This window comes from Lytechinus pictus, chromosome 11 (genome assembly GCF_037042905.1).
Source record: "Lytechinus pictus isolate F3 Inbred chromosome 11, Lp3.0, whole genome shotgun sequence".
NCBI lineage: Eukaryota > Metazoa > Echinodermata > Echinoidea > Temnopleuroida > Toxopneustidae > Lytechinus > Lytechinus pictus.
This window is the reverse complement of record NC_087255.1, coordinates 23,464,739-23,483,475: the sequence shown is the minus strand read 5'-3', so window position 1 is coordinate 23,483,475 and position 18,737 is coordinate 23,464,739. Positions and strand designations below refer to the sequence as shown.

The window sequence follows — 18,737 nt, the reverse complement described above, 5'->3', positions numbered from 1 at the left end:
AATTAGTAGCCAAATTATAAGAGACCCATTTTTTGTTTTGTTCTGCACGAAACTTGTCTCTACCATTTGACTGAATGGTATTTCCCTTGTAAATTACACAAAAGCAGAAAAAAAGACACCATCCTTTTCTTATTATTTTATCTGCCATGTTCTGCTGAAAAATCAAATGCAGGCAGTGATAATACCAATTCAGCATAAGCATTATGGCTGACTTCCATTCACTATTTCCTCTTCTCTGTAAAGGTATATATACTATATGCTTTTTAGTACTCTTAAAATATTAAGGGCTATCTTATAGAGGATCATATTTCAGGATATGTGAATTAGTTTTCTGTGTACTGGATAGATGGTGATGATAATAACTTTTTATTTACCCAGGGTAGCAGTTTTTTGTTGTTTCCCTTTTCATACAAGTGGTATAAGAAGTACATCTGGATTGTGTGTTCATTTGATTGCATTTCAAGGTAAATTGGAAAGAGGAAATGGTGGTAGTGGTTCCCACAGCTGGTAAAGCCATTACCGGTATTGATCAACTTGATAATGAAATTATTTAGATATGTTTAGAATACTTCCCAAATATTTATATTGTAGTAGGGGGCGGATCCAACATTCACCAGAATAATATGACAATGGACCTATGAAATGACTCTCTAGTTTATTTAGAATAGAGCAGTGGGATGTGTTTATAATTCTTTGCAAATATTGATACAAAAACCAAAGGAAAACGGAAGGTGTTATATTAGTACACTATAACTGGTAGGATCATTTTAGTTGTCCTTCATTTTGGTGCATGGCACGTTGGAAACAAAATGATTTGTAACCAATGAATAGGCAGCACGTCGGTAGACGAGGTGAAACTCAAATGTTAAACTATTAAAGCTCATCTAAATCTGAATTAGTTATTTTATTATTCAAACAAAACAAAATGATTTTGAGTTGAATCAACCAGTTTTAGGATTTCATCATAAACATGTAGTATATCATTTTAAGAAAGAGCCTGTTTTCTTGCATCAACATACTGTACAAAGCATCCTATTGATCAATGATTACAAAATCAGTTAGGCCTACTGCCTGAACAGATTGTTTGGAGGAACATAGTTTTGAATAATTCAGTTTTTTAGCGAAGTGTTTGTGTGATCTGAAGAGGCCATGATAGTACATTGCACTTCAACATTTCTTCTGAATTGTTTCAGTACTTACTGCTTCTTTAAAATAGTTATTAAAACTTGGTGGCAGACCCACATCGGGTGCAATGGACACACACCCCCTCTTTATTCTGATAATCAACCGTAAACATATTGATATTCTACCTGTAAATCTAAGAAAATTGTATAGATCTATGCCCCCTCTATTTTCAAATTTGCTTTGTGTGCTCTATTTTAAAAACATGAATCTGCCACTGAATTAACATAAGACTTAACTCATTAATATTTACATGCACATTTTCCTCTTTATATTACACGTAAGTGCATGTAAATATTATGTACATATTTTATAGGACTATGCTGCATCAAAAATCCCCCAAATCTAACAATTGATCCTATATAACATTTTGTCATTGATATAAGCTGTGGATAGAATTTTCCAGTAAATATGTACAGGTATGACCACAGATACATGTATTTTGATGTTTACTCAAAAAGATCTTGTTGGCTTATCAACTGATATGAATCTGTGTTTATTTTCTAAAATCAATTTTGTCTCTTATTGAATTCCTGCTTGAAATACAGGTCAAGATTGAAGTCCAAAGCACAGCGGATGTGGTCAACAACATTCAAAGGACGACAGATCTTGTTGCCACGGTAAATGAATACCCCCTACAAATTAACTACGTGAAAATTGAACCAAATATAGACAACGATTTGTATGTAATTTCTTCCATAGGATACAAAGGTCTAACTTGATGTTGTGAGTTGAGGTTTAGTAATTTTGCATTTTAGGCATTGGTGATTTAAAAAGGGAAAGAGAAAACAAGGAGGAAGATCCATAATTCTTATATATTGTCTTTATTCTGGAACCATATCAATGATATTTCTACTATCCCCCATCGTGCATGTGAAGGAGCTTTACAAAACAAGTTGTATTGAGGGTTTTTATTCATTTATTCATTCATTCATTCATTTGTTCGTTATCTACATGTATTTATTTTTATTTTTTTTCGGGGGGGGGGGGGGGATGGTAAGTTGATCTTGAACTGGATAACTAATATTTCTTCTATTCTATCTCCCATCATACAGGCGAAGGAGCTTTACAACACAAGATGCATTGAGTTTGAGAAGCTGAAGAGGGAAGGCGTCACGGGTAAAGAGCTGGAGAAAGCAGAAACAAAATATAAGAAAACATGTAAGAATATAATATGGGTTGGTAGAGGAGCACAGCTATTAATAATGGCTTGTTCTGATTGCTCTACCAGCAGTTAGTCTATCTACTTCAGATACGCCATACTAACCTATTCCCTTAAATGCCATTCGATTGCCACGCTCGAATACACCTGCAAAAGAAAGAGGGAATAGGTAAGTATTGCTACTTCGTAGATATGGTGTTCACTACTGAACAACATTACTTCTCAGGTAGTCTGATACCACATGGGCTATTGAAACATAGCCTGTCGGCACAGACTATGATTGAAACGTTGATCAACAAGTAGGTCTTCATGTAAGACTAGCACATGTGAGCGCCTTCATCACACAAGTCATTGTAGGCTGCGCATTCAGACCACTCAAGTGAGGGTTTGCACAGCGGACTAGGCTAAACCTATTCGGTCTACTATCAATTTGGTCTTTACGACATTTGGTCTAACCATCTCTTGGTCCAATACTCACTTGGGCTATTATTTAGTCTATTGCCCAGTTGGTCTAATCTCCACTTCATCCTATTATTTATTACATGGTCAAATGAAAATGTGCTTCATATGTAGTTCATCTAATCATATAGACTGAGCGACGTTAGACCAAGTAGATATCATACAAATGGGTGTTGCCTAACTGGATATTAGACTAAATGGTAGATGGGCTAAATGGCAATGAGACCAAATGGTTTATAGTAGACAAACTGGATGTTGACGATTTAGAATTAGACTATGTGGTATGAGACCGAAGGGAATTTTGTACAAAATCAATGGCCCGAATTCACAAAGGTGGTTTTGAAAACCCACGGTTGAGTCAATGGTTTATGCAGATTTTCTGTATAAATTACGCTTAATTTAGCGCGTATCGGGCGTGTGTATCAAAAATGTCCAATGCTGATGCGCGCTTTTGTCACAGTGCGCCAAATTGATGCCTGATACCATGGTAAGATACGCTATTTTTATTCATGAGTCCACTGTTTGAAGAGTGGACTCATGAATAAAAACAATGGACTCATGAATAAATAGCGTGGATAACCACGGCAACAGGCGTCAATTTGGCGCAATGTGACAAAAGCGCGCATCAGCATTTTTTTTTTATACACGCGCCCGATGCGCGCTAAATTAAGCGTAATTTATATAGGAAATCTGCATAAACCATGGACTCAACCGTGGGTTTTCGAAACCAACTTTGTGAATTCGGGAAAATGGGACTTGAGGCATAGACTAAAGTCACAGATGCAGGAGATATACGATAGACCAATAAAATTCTTTAAAAACTTGGGTCCTTCCATGTTTGAACATTGTTCAAGAAATTTACCCACATTTTGCTGCTCTCAACCCAGGTGAGATGAATGGGTACCCAGCAGGATTAATTCCTTGAATGCACCAAGCTATGGCCGGGGTAATATATAGTGCGCCATTGAATAGGCAACTAGATAATCGGCGCTTCACAAATGCTAGATGTTATTATTATTATTATCATGAACGTGTTGCTCGGTGTTGTTTGCTTCATGTACATGTACGAACAGGTCTAGCTGAACAAGGCACAAAAAAAAAGGAAGAAAGACAGAGAAAGAAGAAATTATTCAAATGCAATAACAATTGGAATACAATCAAGGACATATAGAGATTTTTTACTTTTATTATAAAGAGAAAAATGAAGATTGGAAAATAAATAATTTGTGTAAATGGAATTCAGGAGATTCTTATTAAAAGGGGTAAATAGAATTTTTTTTTTTTTTTTTAAATGCGGATAGAGAAATGGAATAGACAAAAAGTAAGGGTTAAAAAAAAGATAGATCTCTTCCGTATAAGCGGTTATAAAAATAGATTCAATTTCCCTAAGGCTTGACTCTCTGAAGCCTTGGTTTCTTTTATGAGATAAGACAAGAAAGCAAAACAGAAACAAAAATGTTGATGATCAATAAATAATCCACACTCAAACAGAGGATCAATAAAAAAACTGGCACATGTAATGGATAAACCGAGAAAGAAATGAAAACAAAAAAGGAAGAGATATGTGATATGCATATCGATTCCTTTTGTCCTCCTGTAGCTGGTGGAAAGAAAAGGAGTCTATATGCGTATCACATATTGCTTATGAAAAAGCAGAGTGCGTGCAGGCATCCAGCATCATGTACATGTAATATATGTAATATGAATACAACCCGAGGCATCGCGCCATGTAAGAGGATACAACTGATAATGAGTTGATATGGGGTGAATAGGAGGAACTCTTCAGGGGGAAAGTACCTTTCAACATTTCCACATTCAAACAACAGAGGGCAGTATGCCAAAAAATCAAACCAGAGTCCTAGATTGGAGAGTGTGATGAACTCGATAAAAGGCATTCACATTTTGTAACTAATCCCAGGATGACCTAGCTTTGTAATGGGGGGATTTACAATCAACATGGCAGATATAAAATCGAAGAGAGTATATTGTTTGTGCCTTGATAGATGCACTTCGGGTACTTAGTTTTTGAAGGCTGTATAAAGTTGAGGTAAATGCATTGATCGCATTTTCAAAGTTTGAATTGTCTGATTAGATGAAAGGATATATATATATATATCATAAACCACAAGATGGGTGAAAGGTTCTATGCATGTAATGTATGAATAAGGTATTTATGGATGAAATGAAATTTTCATCGAAATTTTTTAAATTTAATATGTTGAGTCCTGAATTTTTTTGGAGCAAAATCACTCCTCAAGCACAGAATGGGGGGAAACATGTAGGATACATTCTTCTTTTTATATCTTTCTGATATGCAATTACTAGATTTATAAAATGTTTATTCAATGGAAAATAAAAAAAACATTACTGAGAGAAGGTCATTAAATGTGTATTTGTATAATTCTATTTTGATACTGTTATGTTTTATATTGTTTTTTATGTAAAAGTTCTGTACAATTCAGCTCTTGCTGCGAACAGTCTTGAAATAAAATACCATTATTATAAGGTACTAAATCTAATCAATAGAATAATTAAAATCTTCACAAAGAATGTGTTAATGAAAAGTAATATGATGGTCAATAAATTTTTGTAAGATCTGAATTTTAGAATAATCTTTCGCTAGGATTTACTGATGAACCTTTGCTAAACTTTAGACAGGCTTGTAGTCACAGTAAAATGCTAAAATTTGTCAAATTTGAATCATTGTCATGTTTTCTGTCTTTTCTTTCTTTTTTTATTTTTTTTTTTTTAAAGTTCATTCTAGCTTTTTAAATAACTCTGCCGGGTACATTGCAACTTATCATGTGAAACGTGAACAATTTTGAAGCAGAAGAAAAATATGAGAGAAATTGAAAATATTTTTTCAGCTAAATGATTTAAATTACCAGGACAAGTATGTAAAATCCATTGACTCCTGAGGCTTGTTTACAAAACTATTGAAAGGAATTGGAAACTGTTATGACTTTCATTGCTTACATACATGTACCTTTCATATTGAAAGAGATACAGATTAACATCCAGGTACATGTAACTTACAGACTCTACTCATCTGAGGAAATAGTTGGATATCATTTTCTTTCCTGTTAAAGTCCATTTATTTATTTATTTACAATGTAATGAGTTTTTTACAATTTAAAGTGGCCTTTTTTAATCTTATTTTGAGTGTTATTGATACGTGATAATGTATAATCTTTCTTCTCCAGGGTTGCAAATTTTCAAGCCTTGGCAATTTAATTTTTATGACATTGTTGAGTCTTCTTTAATAATAATACTCTGAAATTGTAAACATAAATGGCAGTAAAGCTTTGAATTAGTAAAAGTAATTTATTATTAAGTTTAGGTGATTGGATTTGACATGAAATTTTCATTATTTTTTTTGGTGGCAATTCTTGGTCTGACACAAAAGTACAAAATGTTGCATAACTTTGGAACCATATCCATGGATGACAAAAATTGTCTCAAAAGGCGTGTGAAATGTGAAAGAAAAAAATGTCGTGAAAATGTGCCGACTATGTTTCGAGTTGGGATCATATTGAATGAACCATCAAGCCCCCCCCCTAGCCTTTTAGGGTTATTAAGGGTGTTGGTAGTTTTCTTACCTTTCATATGTTCCTTCCAGGTGATTTTTATTTTCAAATACATTTATGTTATTCTCTGTTTTGTTTATTTAGTGGAGGAGTATAAAAATCTGATTGACAAGTATGGTAACCTGAGAGAAGACTTTCAGAAGAAGATGACAGATACATGTCAGGTAATAATATTATAATACACATCGTCCAGGGAATTAGTATGTATTATATGCATCAGGTACCATTGGAACAGTTCTAACATGCCTGAGGTGTATCCGAGGGCAACTTTGTTGGACTATTTCAAAGGTAACAAGTGTTTAATAGTAATTTCCAAGTGAAATGATGTGTATTAATGTTGTATAAGACAGCGACATGGTCGTTTGATAAACGATCCTTGTCTCAAAACTATGATTTGTACATGTAGATCCTAAACTAAATCAAATTTGGTTTTAAAACTTTTCGAACATACATCAATGATCAAATCCTGTTTCACATCAAGTATTGTGAAAGAGGCATTTCAACTACTAGTACTTGTTCACCTATTGCAGTTTTGATTAATTGACATGTTTGTGAAATATTTCCTTTCTATAAATAAAAAGGAATTCATGCATGCCTCTTATCATGTATATCAAGTACTATTTCAGGTCTGCCCAGTACAAAATGTAGCGATTGATTATCGGGCTGATTCTCACAATCAATTCTCACAATCAATTGTATTGATTGTCATATGCAAATAGTTGTACAATCAACAGTACAATTGATTGCTAAGCTTTGTGTTATTGGGGCTATAATTGTGTTAGACAGGTTTCTCCCAATACAGGAAGTCAGTATGGTACTTGTTTCAAGTTGTTGACTAAACATTTCTATATACAGTAAGTGTGAGAAAGTGTTTGCAAGGAGGAAGTATAACCGCTATTTGTTGATGATACAAGTAAATGAACAAATATGCAATATGGCAAACTGCAGAATTAGGCTGAAAAGATATACATTATTTATATGTTACATGATTCTACAGATCAGAATATGGCTTAAAAGTCCCCACCAACTGAAATGTTTGAGCAGAAACAGTTGTGTGTATAGTCCCATGTGTGCATTTCGAAATGCAGTGGGTAGCTCACTGCATGATATGGATAATTTTCAATATTGTTAGGTGCATCAAAATCGACACTTCCCAATCATTTTATTTGACAACACAATCTCATGATTGGAAATTCTCTCTTATATGTTGTAAAAGTAAACATACTGTCTGGAAACTATCGGGGGGGGGGGGGGGGTCACTAAACATTGATTAACATTTTGTGTTGGATCCAGCTTATCCAATGTACCAGAGATGTTTTTCTCTTCTTCATTGCCTAGGGGTATATAACCCGCAATGTGATCAAATTCTCTGTCTGTCAGCTTTAGGCTCGAGACTGCAAGATATCTTATTACTGTCTTGTAGATTATTGGCTTGTGTACAACGCAGTATCAATGTCTCTTCAGCCCAGAGCGCTCTGTGAAGCCCCATGCATATTAGCTTGACAAGGGGTTTTTAATCTGGATTCAACCCGCATGTAATCCTCTTGTAAAAGTTAATTTACCTCATCCTGTTGGCAGGAAGGGGAGGAGGGGTTGGGTTTAATCCAGATGAAACCAACATTTAGGTCTCTTATTGAAGTTACGGGTAATCTTAAGTTTACCAAACTTGACCTGACACCATTCTTCAACCTTGCTTTAAATAATGATCTGAAGTTATCTTTATTAAAAAAAGGGTCAAAGATCGGGTCAATTTTGGATGATAGAATATGAACAATATTTACATTGGTTAACAGTTTGATTATTTTTTGTTCTCTCCATCCCCCTCTCTCTTTCTTTCCCCTCTCTCTCTCTTTCCCTCCCCTCTCTGCCTTTCTCTCCTTATATCTCCTTTTATCTTGTAGAAATTTGAAGCGTTAGAAGAGGCACACTTACAGCAACTCAAGGACTTCATCAAGCAGTACAACATTGCTGTCAAAGATTGCCATAACAGTGTACAAAAGGTAAGCAGTATTGGAAAACCCACAGTGCTGTAGTTTACAGGGTAAATGGGTCAGTCACACAAAGAAACAGACTCCAAACCGATCGATGGTATGTCATTGGAAATAAGGTTATAGATTTGATCGATCTGGAGTCAGTTTCATTGATGTGACTGTAGCATAACTCTTCCATATTGGTAGTAATTAGTAAAGGCCATCTGGTGGGTGTTTCATAAAGCTGTTTGTAAGTTATGAGCAACTTTAAGAACGACTGGTGATCCTATTTTGTGGTAAATTATGTGCAACAAGCTTTCATTGATGATGGTTAAGCTCTAAGAACAGATCACCAGTCGTTCCTAAAGTCGCTTGTAAAGTTGCTCGTGACTTAGGAACAGCTTTACACCCGCCTTGCATGAATTGTTTTACTAACGTAGTGCTGAGCTGCTATCACACACAATATCATTTTTTCCCATTGCCCCCACTTATCCCCTTTTTCCTTACTTCAAACCTACTTGGTATCAAAATAATTTGACATTAAATGAACATTATGCACTTTTGCACTGTGAAAACTTAGCACATAAGAATTAACAGTTATGATAGAAGTTGCAAGTATAGTACTAACATAAAGATTTGGGTTTCGATCAGCTGCTAAAAAGCCTTTATACTTATTGGCCCGAATTCACAAAGGTGGTTTTGAAAACCCACGGTTGAATCCATGGTTTATCCAGATTTCCTGTATAAATTATGCTTAATTTAGCGCGTATCGGGCGCGTGTATAAAACATGTCCAATGCTGATGCGCGCTTTTGTCACAGTGCGCCAAATTGATGCCTGTTACCATGGTTAGATACGCTATTTTATTCATGAGTCCACTGTTTGAAGAGTGGACTCATGAATAAAAACAGTGGACTCCTGAATAAAATAGCGTGGATAACCACGGCAACAGGCGTCAATTTGGCGCACTGTGACAAAAGCGCGCATCAGCATAGGACATTTTTTATACACGCGCCCGATACACGCTACATTGAGCGTAATTTATACAGGAAATCTGCATAAACCATGGACTCAACCGTGGGTTTTCAAAACCACCTTTGTGAAATTGGGCCATTAGTTGTGGTCAAGTCATCCTAATCATATTCAATTGTTTGAATTATCATTTTGGCCCCAAATTTAGGGAGCTCAACTGATTAAACATTTTGACTTTGTAGGATAGTCAGAGTAGAGATTTAACCTGACAAACTTGAATTCAAATTTATGCTTAAGAAGGAAAGGGGGTCAACCTTGTTTAATTTAAACGATATTCAAACTATGATTGGCAATTGTCAACTAGAAAAAATTATGATTTCAAGTTTGTTGGTACTGCTAGTGTTTGTTTGAAGCACAACTTAGATTGCCTACCAAAGCTCGAACGCCTATTCTATTCAAGATCACATTATTGATAACTCAATACCAAGTGAGACTTGTCCTAAACCAGTCTTGTTTTCATTTTTGCGCTGTGCTGATGTAAAAATAGGCTTTGATATACCAGCAGTAAAAGAGATCAACATAGATTTTGAATTCATCCTTTGTTGCAAACATTCTACCATCATGGTGAAATTCACATTATATTTGACAGGTGGCCAATGTAATCAACAAGTTTGTTGAAATGGAATGTTGTATTAGAGGGCGGTATAATGTTTATTACACTTACAGGAAGGTTATTTTTAATAACATACATTTTTTTTTCATCAGGTATTTCTTAAACTGCCTTGCTTTGATGAAAGCATATTTTGCCAGAATATTTTATTTTTCATGATTTGTATTTCCTTGGCTTTCTTTCAAATTGGAGAAGCACTTTATTATTAAGTCTTTTTTTTTAGATAAGAATAGTATGCAAATTCATGACATTATAGAAGTCTTGAAACATCCCCAGGATACTTTTAATTTCTAATTTTGATATGAAATCCCACATTCAAGATATTGTAAAATCAAACTCTGTCTTTCATTCGTTAGAAGTCTATGATATTTTCTTTGTGAAATATGATGAGAACATATGAACTTTAAAATCTCTTACATGTAACTGTCCCATTTCTCCAAAGCTCTAAAATACGGTTGACGATGCTGAGAACTTTCATTTACATCTATATCTTTGAAAAACATGCCTAGGTTTTATTTTCTGACCCCCCCACATCATTATGTGATGTTGTATTAACATTGTTTACAGAGAAATATCATTTTAAGATATTAGAAAGGAAGGAGGGCAGGGGGAGATACTGAAATGATTATAAAAATGTTACTTATCGTTAGATTTTCATCCATATGATTAAGTCCTGGCCCCTCGTATTGCTTTTGTCTTACAGGCTTTGCTATTTAAAATGACATGAGTGCACTTTTTCTATATTGCCACACCACAGACTCTAAGATAAATGTCAAGTTTTTGCTTAAAGCCAGCTGCTACAGACTCTTGCTATTAAGGGGTATCTAACTTACGTCAATTGCCTGAATCATAAGACGTAAAAAGCCACCTTTTTCTCTCTCCCCTCCCCCATGAGTAATAAAACTGTCAGCCACTGCTTCCATGGTGAGGGCTCGATATAAAGTCCTTCCCCTCGACTCTTCCAGAACCTCTCTGGGGTTCCGTAAGACAAAGACTCAATAGAATCAATTACAGATTTCAAACAGCCATTCTGATTGGTTGATTGAACAATATGTGCATGAAACAATGATGCTGGTTGGCTATTGTTGCTCTGCGATTGATTGCAAATGTTTGTGTTTTATTGAGGGGCCCTGCTTGTGCTTGGCGTCGCTGAACAAGTGTGCTACCTTTAGACATACTGTCATTTTTTGAAGCATTGTTTGTTGCATGAGTGGGGTGCTATTTGTTTGCCAAGGGTTGAGAAGAAGGCAAGAGAAAAGGGCATGAAGAGGGAGAGTCTGAAAGGAAGGAAAAGAATGGAAAGGCCATGGGAGGAAGGTGGGGTGAGGGCTAAAGGAGGGAGGGGGCTATACGGTTTACATTTATTTTTTAATTTGAGATATTAGGCTGGCTTAACATCATAATTGGTCCATTTAACCAAAGTACAAACCATAATTAAACAACCGTTAATGGACAACTTGGGGAGCATTTCATCAACATTTGTTGTTTGACAAAATGTCAGGTCCGACTACTTTCATTGTATTTGATTGGATGAAAAGCATGGTTATGGTGATGTTTGTTGGATAAAACAGAGTTGTACAGATAAAACGTCCAACAAGTCCTTTCATGAAAATCTCCCCAATAATGGTCTACATTTCATATACATGTACCACTCAGTTAATTGAGCTCTGTACTATACTTGGTCGAATACCCAGTTAGTCTATTATGTATTCAGTATAATTCCCAACTGGTCTAATTTCCACTTTATCTTCTTAGTTTTGCTTTGTCAAATGGTCCTTTGGTTCATTAATAGGACATTTATAGACCCAAGTTGTGCTAAACCAAATGGCCCGTATTCTGAATTCGGGTTTAACTTAAACTCAGGTTTAAAGTTGTGGTTTAAGTATGGCGAGCCAATTGTTACATAAATCACTAACAGTAGAGATATTATACTTCAGCTCATTTGGCTCTGAATTCATTCATAATTGTCTAGGAAGTAAAAAAAGATTATTGGCTTCACCATCGATGAATCAGGAAAGAGCACAGTGAACATAAGAAACGTACAACTTAATAAAAAATTTGATACTTTTGGCTTCCCATACTTAAACCATAACTTTAAACCTGAGTCTAAGTTAAACCTGACTTCAGAATACGGGCCAATGGGTATAACTTGACAGGATATAAGACAACATGGGAAATGGGCTAAATTGCAATTAATTATAAAAATAGTTAGTAGATAAACTGGTTTTAAATGAAGCAGGATTAGACCATGTGAGATGAGACCTTGTAGAAATGTAGACAAAGCGGAAATAGCCCAAGACCAATCTGCAATTTACCGAATATAGTCTGCTGTATGTCTGCATGCAGTGTGAAAAGTATATTCATATCAAATTGAAATCACAGTGAATATAACCCGTGACTCATGCTATGTATGTTAAAGGACAATGTCCTGTGGATCATGTTAAACAGCTGCTGTCATCCCCAATACACAAACAAGGGATTAGCAATCTCGCCATGGATCAACTCACTTTTAAGCCATTGTTTACGTGAAACCAGGGGTCTTTATAACAAATCTTTAATTGATCGTAAAATTAATTTGTAGGTTTGATTGCACACAAGGATCAATGCAATCAAGCATAAAAATCGGCCCTGTGATCAATTGCTGAACTTTGTGTAGCCGACTCAGTAGTAGTTGAACTTAATTGAATGGGAAATTTTAGTAGCCAAGAGATTAAAATCATGTTGTCTGTATGGGAAAACCGCAAGCTGAGAGTGAATCCTGTTTATGACATAAACATCTCATCTATATATAAAACCTCTCATATATTGTGATGATGTAGCATTATTAAATGTTTTTGTCATGAACAAGTAAAATGGTGGTTGTGGAGGGGGGGGGGGCAATAAAACATCTCTGTTGCTATGGGGATGATATTACTTCTAGAGAAGGAAAAGGATGATCAGCACATTTGGAACTTCCTCGGCAATTGTTAATTGAACATGAATGTCCTTCTCCCCTCACACTTGCAAGGCAATAGGATCCTATACATAGGACACTCATATTATAGGATGGTGTGAGTTAGTAATGCCTGACTTCCAAATATAACTTCCCCCCTGAACTTCTGCCCAAACAAGTGCTCAGTACCCCAGCCCACTCATCACATGTTGTTGGCATTCACAGTCATGCCCGCCAAGTGGCATTTGCCTCTGCCTTTGTCATTTTGATTCTTTTCCTAAGGAGACGCTCGCAGGCGAAGAAAAAAAGGCTAGTGTAATCCGTACCAGAACTAGGAGCTTAACCGTCATTACAGCCGGGCTCATCAGATTCTGCGCAAACTCTTGGCTGCTATCCTTGAAAGTGGATACATTTATTTTCCGCCTGTGTCATGCTCAATCTACGATTGCGAGGGTATTCTCAAATCAACTGATTGTGAGAGTAGATATCAAACATGAATGTCGTGCTGTAGACCTTGTGTTTTGAAAACCTCAGTTGCATTCATAGATTAGAACATTTGTTGCCGAGTATAAACAAGTCTTGAATCCTTGCTTCTTCAGGAATATCTTGTGGATTGTACAGTAAACATTAAGTAATTCTTATTGGATGTCAAAGGCATCTTAACATCTGGTTGCATGGATTCAAGGGATTCTGTCTGTCTTGTCTTTTTAACTATTCAAAAGAATATGAAACTATATTCAACAAGACCTGGAGTTGAATAGTTCCTGTGTTCGCTCACATGAATGGAACTCAAAGAAATTTCCTGTGGTCTTTCATCTCGTATATCATTTGCCGGTGGATATTACAAGGATTTAACAGCATTGCTTACAGATTTTTATCGTGACATAGGGTATACTTGCATGGATTCGAGTCCAAGAGAATGACTGTGTTATTCCTCATCTTTTGGAACAATTGACAGGGGCTTTTACAAATCCACATAAAACAAGCTGTAGTCTCTGATGTACACTGAATATTTTCTCATATATTGAACTTCAAGAAATTCGTCTGATCTTGTATGGAATTATTTGCCATTGGATATTTCAAGGTTTTTTGCAGGATTGCTTCAGGATTTCCAAGAAATACAAATCTGCGACAGGATTTTATAATCATTTTGGAAACAAGAGCGTGGCGGTTTAAGTTAAAGTCCCAAATTCGAACCATGTTCATTGTATTCATGCCCCTCATCCACTGGATGTGATATAATTGATTTTGGATTTAAGAAGCTTTTGGAGTGCTTCTCTCTCATCGGATTATTCTCACTGGATAACATTCAAGAAGACATTGTGATGTCACATCATACTTACATGAGTGCCATGAGCTCCTGATTTGGAAGATACTGACCTGTGCTATAGAAGACTTCACTATCATTTCATGTCATTTTCGCAAGATTTGACTTCATGGTTTAATTGTTTTCTGAGAGATCACACACAAGTCTTTCTCTGTTAACTTTTAAAGGGGTGGAAGTGCTAATTGTGTTCTGATCCTCCGTGCCGTTTGGATGGGCTTTAATTGGATTACCTCCAAAGAGTAATTAAAAGGAAATCGTCCTGTCTGATCTGGTTTGCTGTGACCCGCTCTAATTGATTGTTTCTCTTGAATCATGGGAAACTGCTATAGGAGAATCCAGCCAACCGAGGAGGTGACTTGGTTTTTCTCTTGACATTGTTTTTTCCCTTTTCCTTTTTGCATGCCCTTCCCTCTCAATTTTACAATTTATAACTTGTCTTCGGCCTTTTCCATCAGTCATTTACATCCACTCTCTTCCCATGTCTAATGCTGTAGTACATGTCCCATGTCTAACTTTCCTTTTCATTTCTTTTGTGGTCATGGTTTCCTGAAATCTTTTCCTTCTTTTTATAGTATACCTTCTCTCTATTACCTTCTTCATCACTTTATCATTTTCATCATTCTGTCTTTTTTTGCCCTGTTTATTTATGTTTTTCTGTGATGTTACATGTATGTCATATATTTGCCCTATGTTTTTCCATCTTTGTTTAATTCTTTTCCCTTTTTGTCCTTCCTTCCTTTTCTTTCCCTCTCCCTCTATAATTCCTCTAATTTTGCTTTTCTTACATTTTTCATGTTTATTTTTTCAATATTTAAATAAAAAATCTTTTTCCTTCCTCTCCCATCAAGCCCTTTTCACTTTCCTTATTCTATTATTAAGGACCTCATCTCATTAAACATGATTAATGATAAATTTAGTCACAAATGTGGGATAGATCTATATTCATATCTCTCAATACTTCATACTTGAGATTGTTCACAAAATCAAAACTCTTTGAAACATAATTCATACAACAGGGACATGGCTGTTTGAGAGTGAATAAAGAGTATATAGTGAAACTGAATAGAATCTACATGTACATGACATATATTGAAAATAAAAAACATATATTGAAAATAAAACTATGTGTGGGTGACATACCTGTTGATAAAAAAATTACCTTCTAGTTATCAAATCAAAATAAATCTTCATTGGTCATATTCCTCAACCTTCTGTTTTTGCATGAGCTAGCTTTCTCCAAGGGCTTCATTCACCTTAAACTTGCAGAGTTAAGGGGGGATCCAAAAAACATGAAAACTGATTCTTGACATTAAAAACAAGATTTTCTCTTTGGTTTTGTGGATTTCTTTGATTGGAAAGCAATTAGATATGTTTTTGTCCAACTTGATCAATTTTCTACTATTTGCTTATTTTTCTGTGTAGGTGCAAAGAGAGTTCACAGAGCAGTGTGAGGAGCTAACAGAAGTCAAACTTATCTCAATGTTCTCTGAGTCCAAGGGAACGGGCAAAGGAAGACCAGGTATGTCTCCTTTGTGAATTAACTCTTGATCAGAAATAGCGGGATAGTTTAAAAAATCAAGTTGATGTGGATGGGTGACGACTAGTCTGCAGGCACAGACCCTGATTGGAACTTTGATCAACAAGTGTGCCTCCACGCAAAGACTAGCACATAAAAAACTTGAGAGAGCCTTCAGTACACAAGGCATGAGTAGGCTGCACATTCAGACCCTTAACTCGAGTGAAGGGTTTGCCCAGCAGACTAGGTGACGACGGCCTATGGACAAACGATGAGATGGTCAGCTCTCTAGGATTTCATGATCGCCCTGCAGGGGCCTCTAAGAGAATGCTCAAAAGAGCCGTCAAAATTTTTTTTTAAAGAGACCTGTAAAATCCCCATTAACTGCTGCAATGTTAAAGCCGATCCAATGTTGTAGATGTAGCCAGTAGGTTGTGAAAAGAACTCCCCGCAAATGAAAAATGTGTTTCATACGATCCATTTTCCAATTATTTCTCAGTGGCTTGGTCCAATAACCATGTGTTAATAATAATAATAATTAAAATGCTTATATAGCGCGTATCACTGCCAAATGCGTCCCTATGCGCTTAATTGGATATTATTACCCTGGCTTTAGCCCTGCAGCCTTTTACAGCACGGTGGCATTTCAAGGACTAAATTCCTGCCAGGTACCCATTTACCTCACTCACCTGGGTCGAGTGCAGCACAATGTGGATAAATTTCTTGCTGAAGGAAATTACGCCATGGCTGGGATATTAAAGTTTGTGTATTTGTTGTCTGTTTTCCCTACTTTTTAATAGTTTTATTAGAGTTTGAAGAATGCGATGTATCCAACATCCCGATGCCAGATCCCGAAACGACAAAGAAGAAGAAAAAGGTGAAGAAAGCAAAGAAAAAGAAAGAGAAAGATGGAGAGTCTCCTGGGTAAGAACAATGCAACATTTGAATATTTAGTTTTCAAGATCTAGCTGCTCTGAACTTATTTGTTATTGATACCGATCATTAAGAGAGGCATAGAATCTTGTACAACAGCTAAATTAAAATTTTCATGAAAGAATCAATCAGAAAAAGTTGAGAGGCTTGACTAGTTGGAGCCAGCCTTCTCTCAACCCTCAAACTACTCAAGCCTCTCAAACTTTTGTGGTTTACAGTCCTCTAAAAAACTACAATCATCTCAGAAAAGAATACTCTACCTTTCAATCCTCCAATTTCTTGCCTTTCTGTTTCACTTCCAGCTCTATTCACTTTTCTGTGTCCTAGTACTCACTATGTGGTGTACCATAAACCATTACGTACCCTCCAACTAGTAAGGTTTTATCAGAATTAGTAATATTTTTTCCGTTCAAAATGGCAAAATAAAAGAAAAAACAAAGATTTTTAAAGTATGAGCAATATTCTTTCAGTGTGTAATTATCCCAAAATAAGATTTTTCATTGTTCCAATAGGATTTTTTATTCTAAAAATTTGGCATGTATGTCATTACTTCTATTCATTCTCTACCACAACATTAGACAGGATTTGATTTCAATTGAATGTCTGAAGTACTGTAGTAAGAATATGTGGCATAACAGTGTATATTTGATTTCTCTTTCACAGGAACTCTCCAGATATGGTAAGTTTGTCTGTTTATTTTATCCCTTTATATATATGCATAAATAAGAAAGGAAAGCATCAACCATATGTAAACAGATCATGTAGATGCTAATCACATTAAACAATTCGCGAAGAAATTATTCATTATCAGACTGAAAATGTGTACAGTGTGTCCCACAAAAAAAATCAAGAATCATTAATGTTACAGCAAAACTTGAGCAAAATTCAAGTTGATGAATGATGTGTACAGTTGAATCAGCCTTGGTGGAATCTCCCGAGATTGCGGTAGTCTGGCTGACAGGAGAAACTTGTCTTTATAGAAAAGGTAAAAACACATTCTTCATAATCTGGTCTGAAAAATTGCTTCGACTTCGAAGGTCAACATATGCAGACTTAACTATAAGTTGAATAAAATTAAAGAAGAGGGTCTAAGATATATAATCCTGTGTCATTTATGAAAAATAATTGTGTTAGAATTATTATATAACAATGATTCTTGGTTTGTATTTATTCAGAGATGCACGATATTTGCATATATGAATAATAATAATTCATTTTTATTTATTCATCATTTCATCATATCCCATCTGAATATGCAGTATATAATAAGAATTGCATATACATTTATACATGGCAATTGTTTCAAGGGTGTATTTTTTGTGGATAAAAAATAATAAATTATCAATATTTCTTTCTTTAGAAGGTTTGATAAAGTGTTTGATGTCAAGCTTACGGGAGCCGACAACCAGTACAAAAATTATTATTTTTACGAAAATCAGACAGGGATGCAAAATATGAAAGGGCATCCAAAAAGTACAAATTTTGGGCTGAAAATGATGAAGAAAAAAAAGAGGGGATGAAAGAGCTTACTTTCATAGGAATACAAATGATAAATAAAAGATGAAAGCTTTCTAATGTAAGGTGATATGAATTATGATTTCTAGAGCTTAAGTTGGGATCTAGAATAGTGATAAATGTACATAAATGTACATAAATGTGTACATTCCAAAGTATTATCTAATCACCATCCCACCTTCCCTCTCTCATGAACGCTACCGATCATCTCCATAGCAACAGAGTAGCAACTCCTCCGATCGCTCGGGCAGCATCGGCAACGCATCTTTAGGATCGTTTAAAGATTGCGTCACAGGGGTGAGGCTTTGATATTCTTGTGGGAAATCGATGTTTATCCATCTTACCGCCACGTCTATAGTGTATAACCAAGTATCTTCACTGCATCTAACTATAAATAACCTGTTGGGTGTTTCATACAGCTGTTCCTAAGTTATGATCAACTTTACAAACAACTGGTGGACCAAAATGTCCCTGCTTTGATATGATAGGAATACACTTCCAATAATCCTTAGC

At 35.6% G+C, this 18,737-nt stretch overlaps 1 protein-coding gene across 1 annotated transcript in view; it reads left to right on the top strand.

Moving 5' to 3' along the window:
- LOC129271041 (F-BAR domain only protein 2-like) overlaps window positions 1–18,737 on the top strand; it is a 79,585-nt gene that overhangs the window by 7,746 nt on the left and 53,102 nt on the right. The window contains exons 4-10 of the mRNA XM_054908390.2: window positions 1,731–1,802; window positions 2,238–2,343; window positions 6,475–6,554; window positions 8,292–8,390; window positions 15,683–15,779; window positions 16,577–16,700; window positions 17,373–17,388. Of these exons, the coding sequence (XP_054764365.2) occupies window positions 1,731–1,802; window positions 2,238–2,343; window positions 6,475–6,554; window positions 8,292–8,390; window positions 15,683–15,779; window positions 16,577–16,700; window positions 17,373–17,388 (594 nt within the window). The remainder of the gene's footprint in view (window positions 1–1,730; window positions 1,803–2,237; window positions 2,344–6,474; window positions 6,555–8,291; window positions 8,391–15,682; window positions 15,780–16,576; window positions 16,701–17,372; window positions 17,389–18,737) is intronic.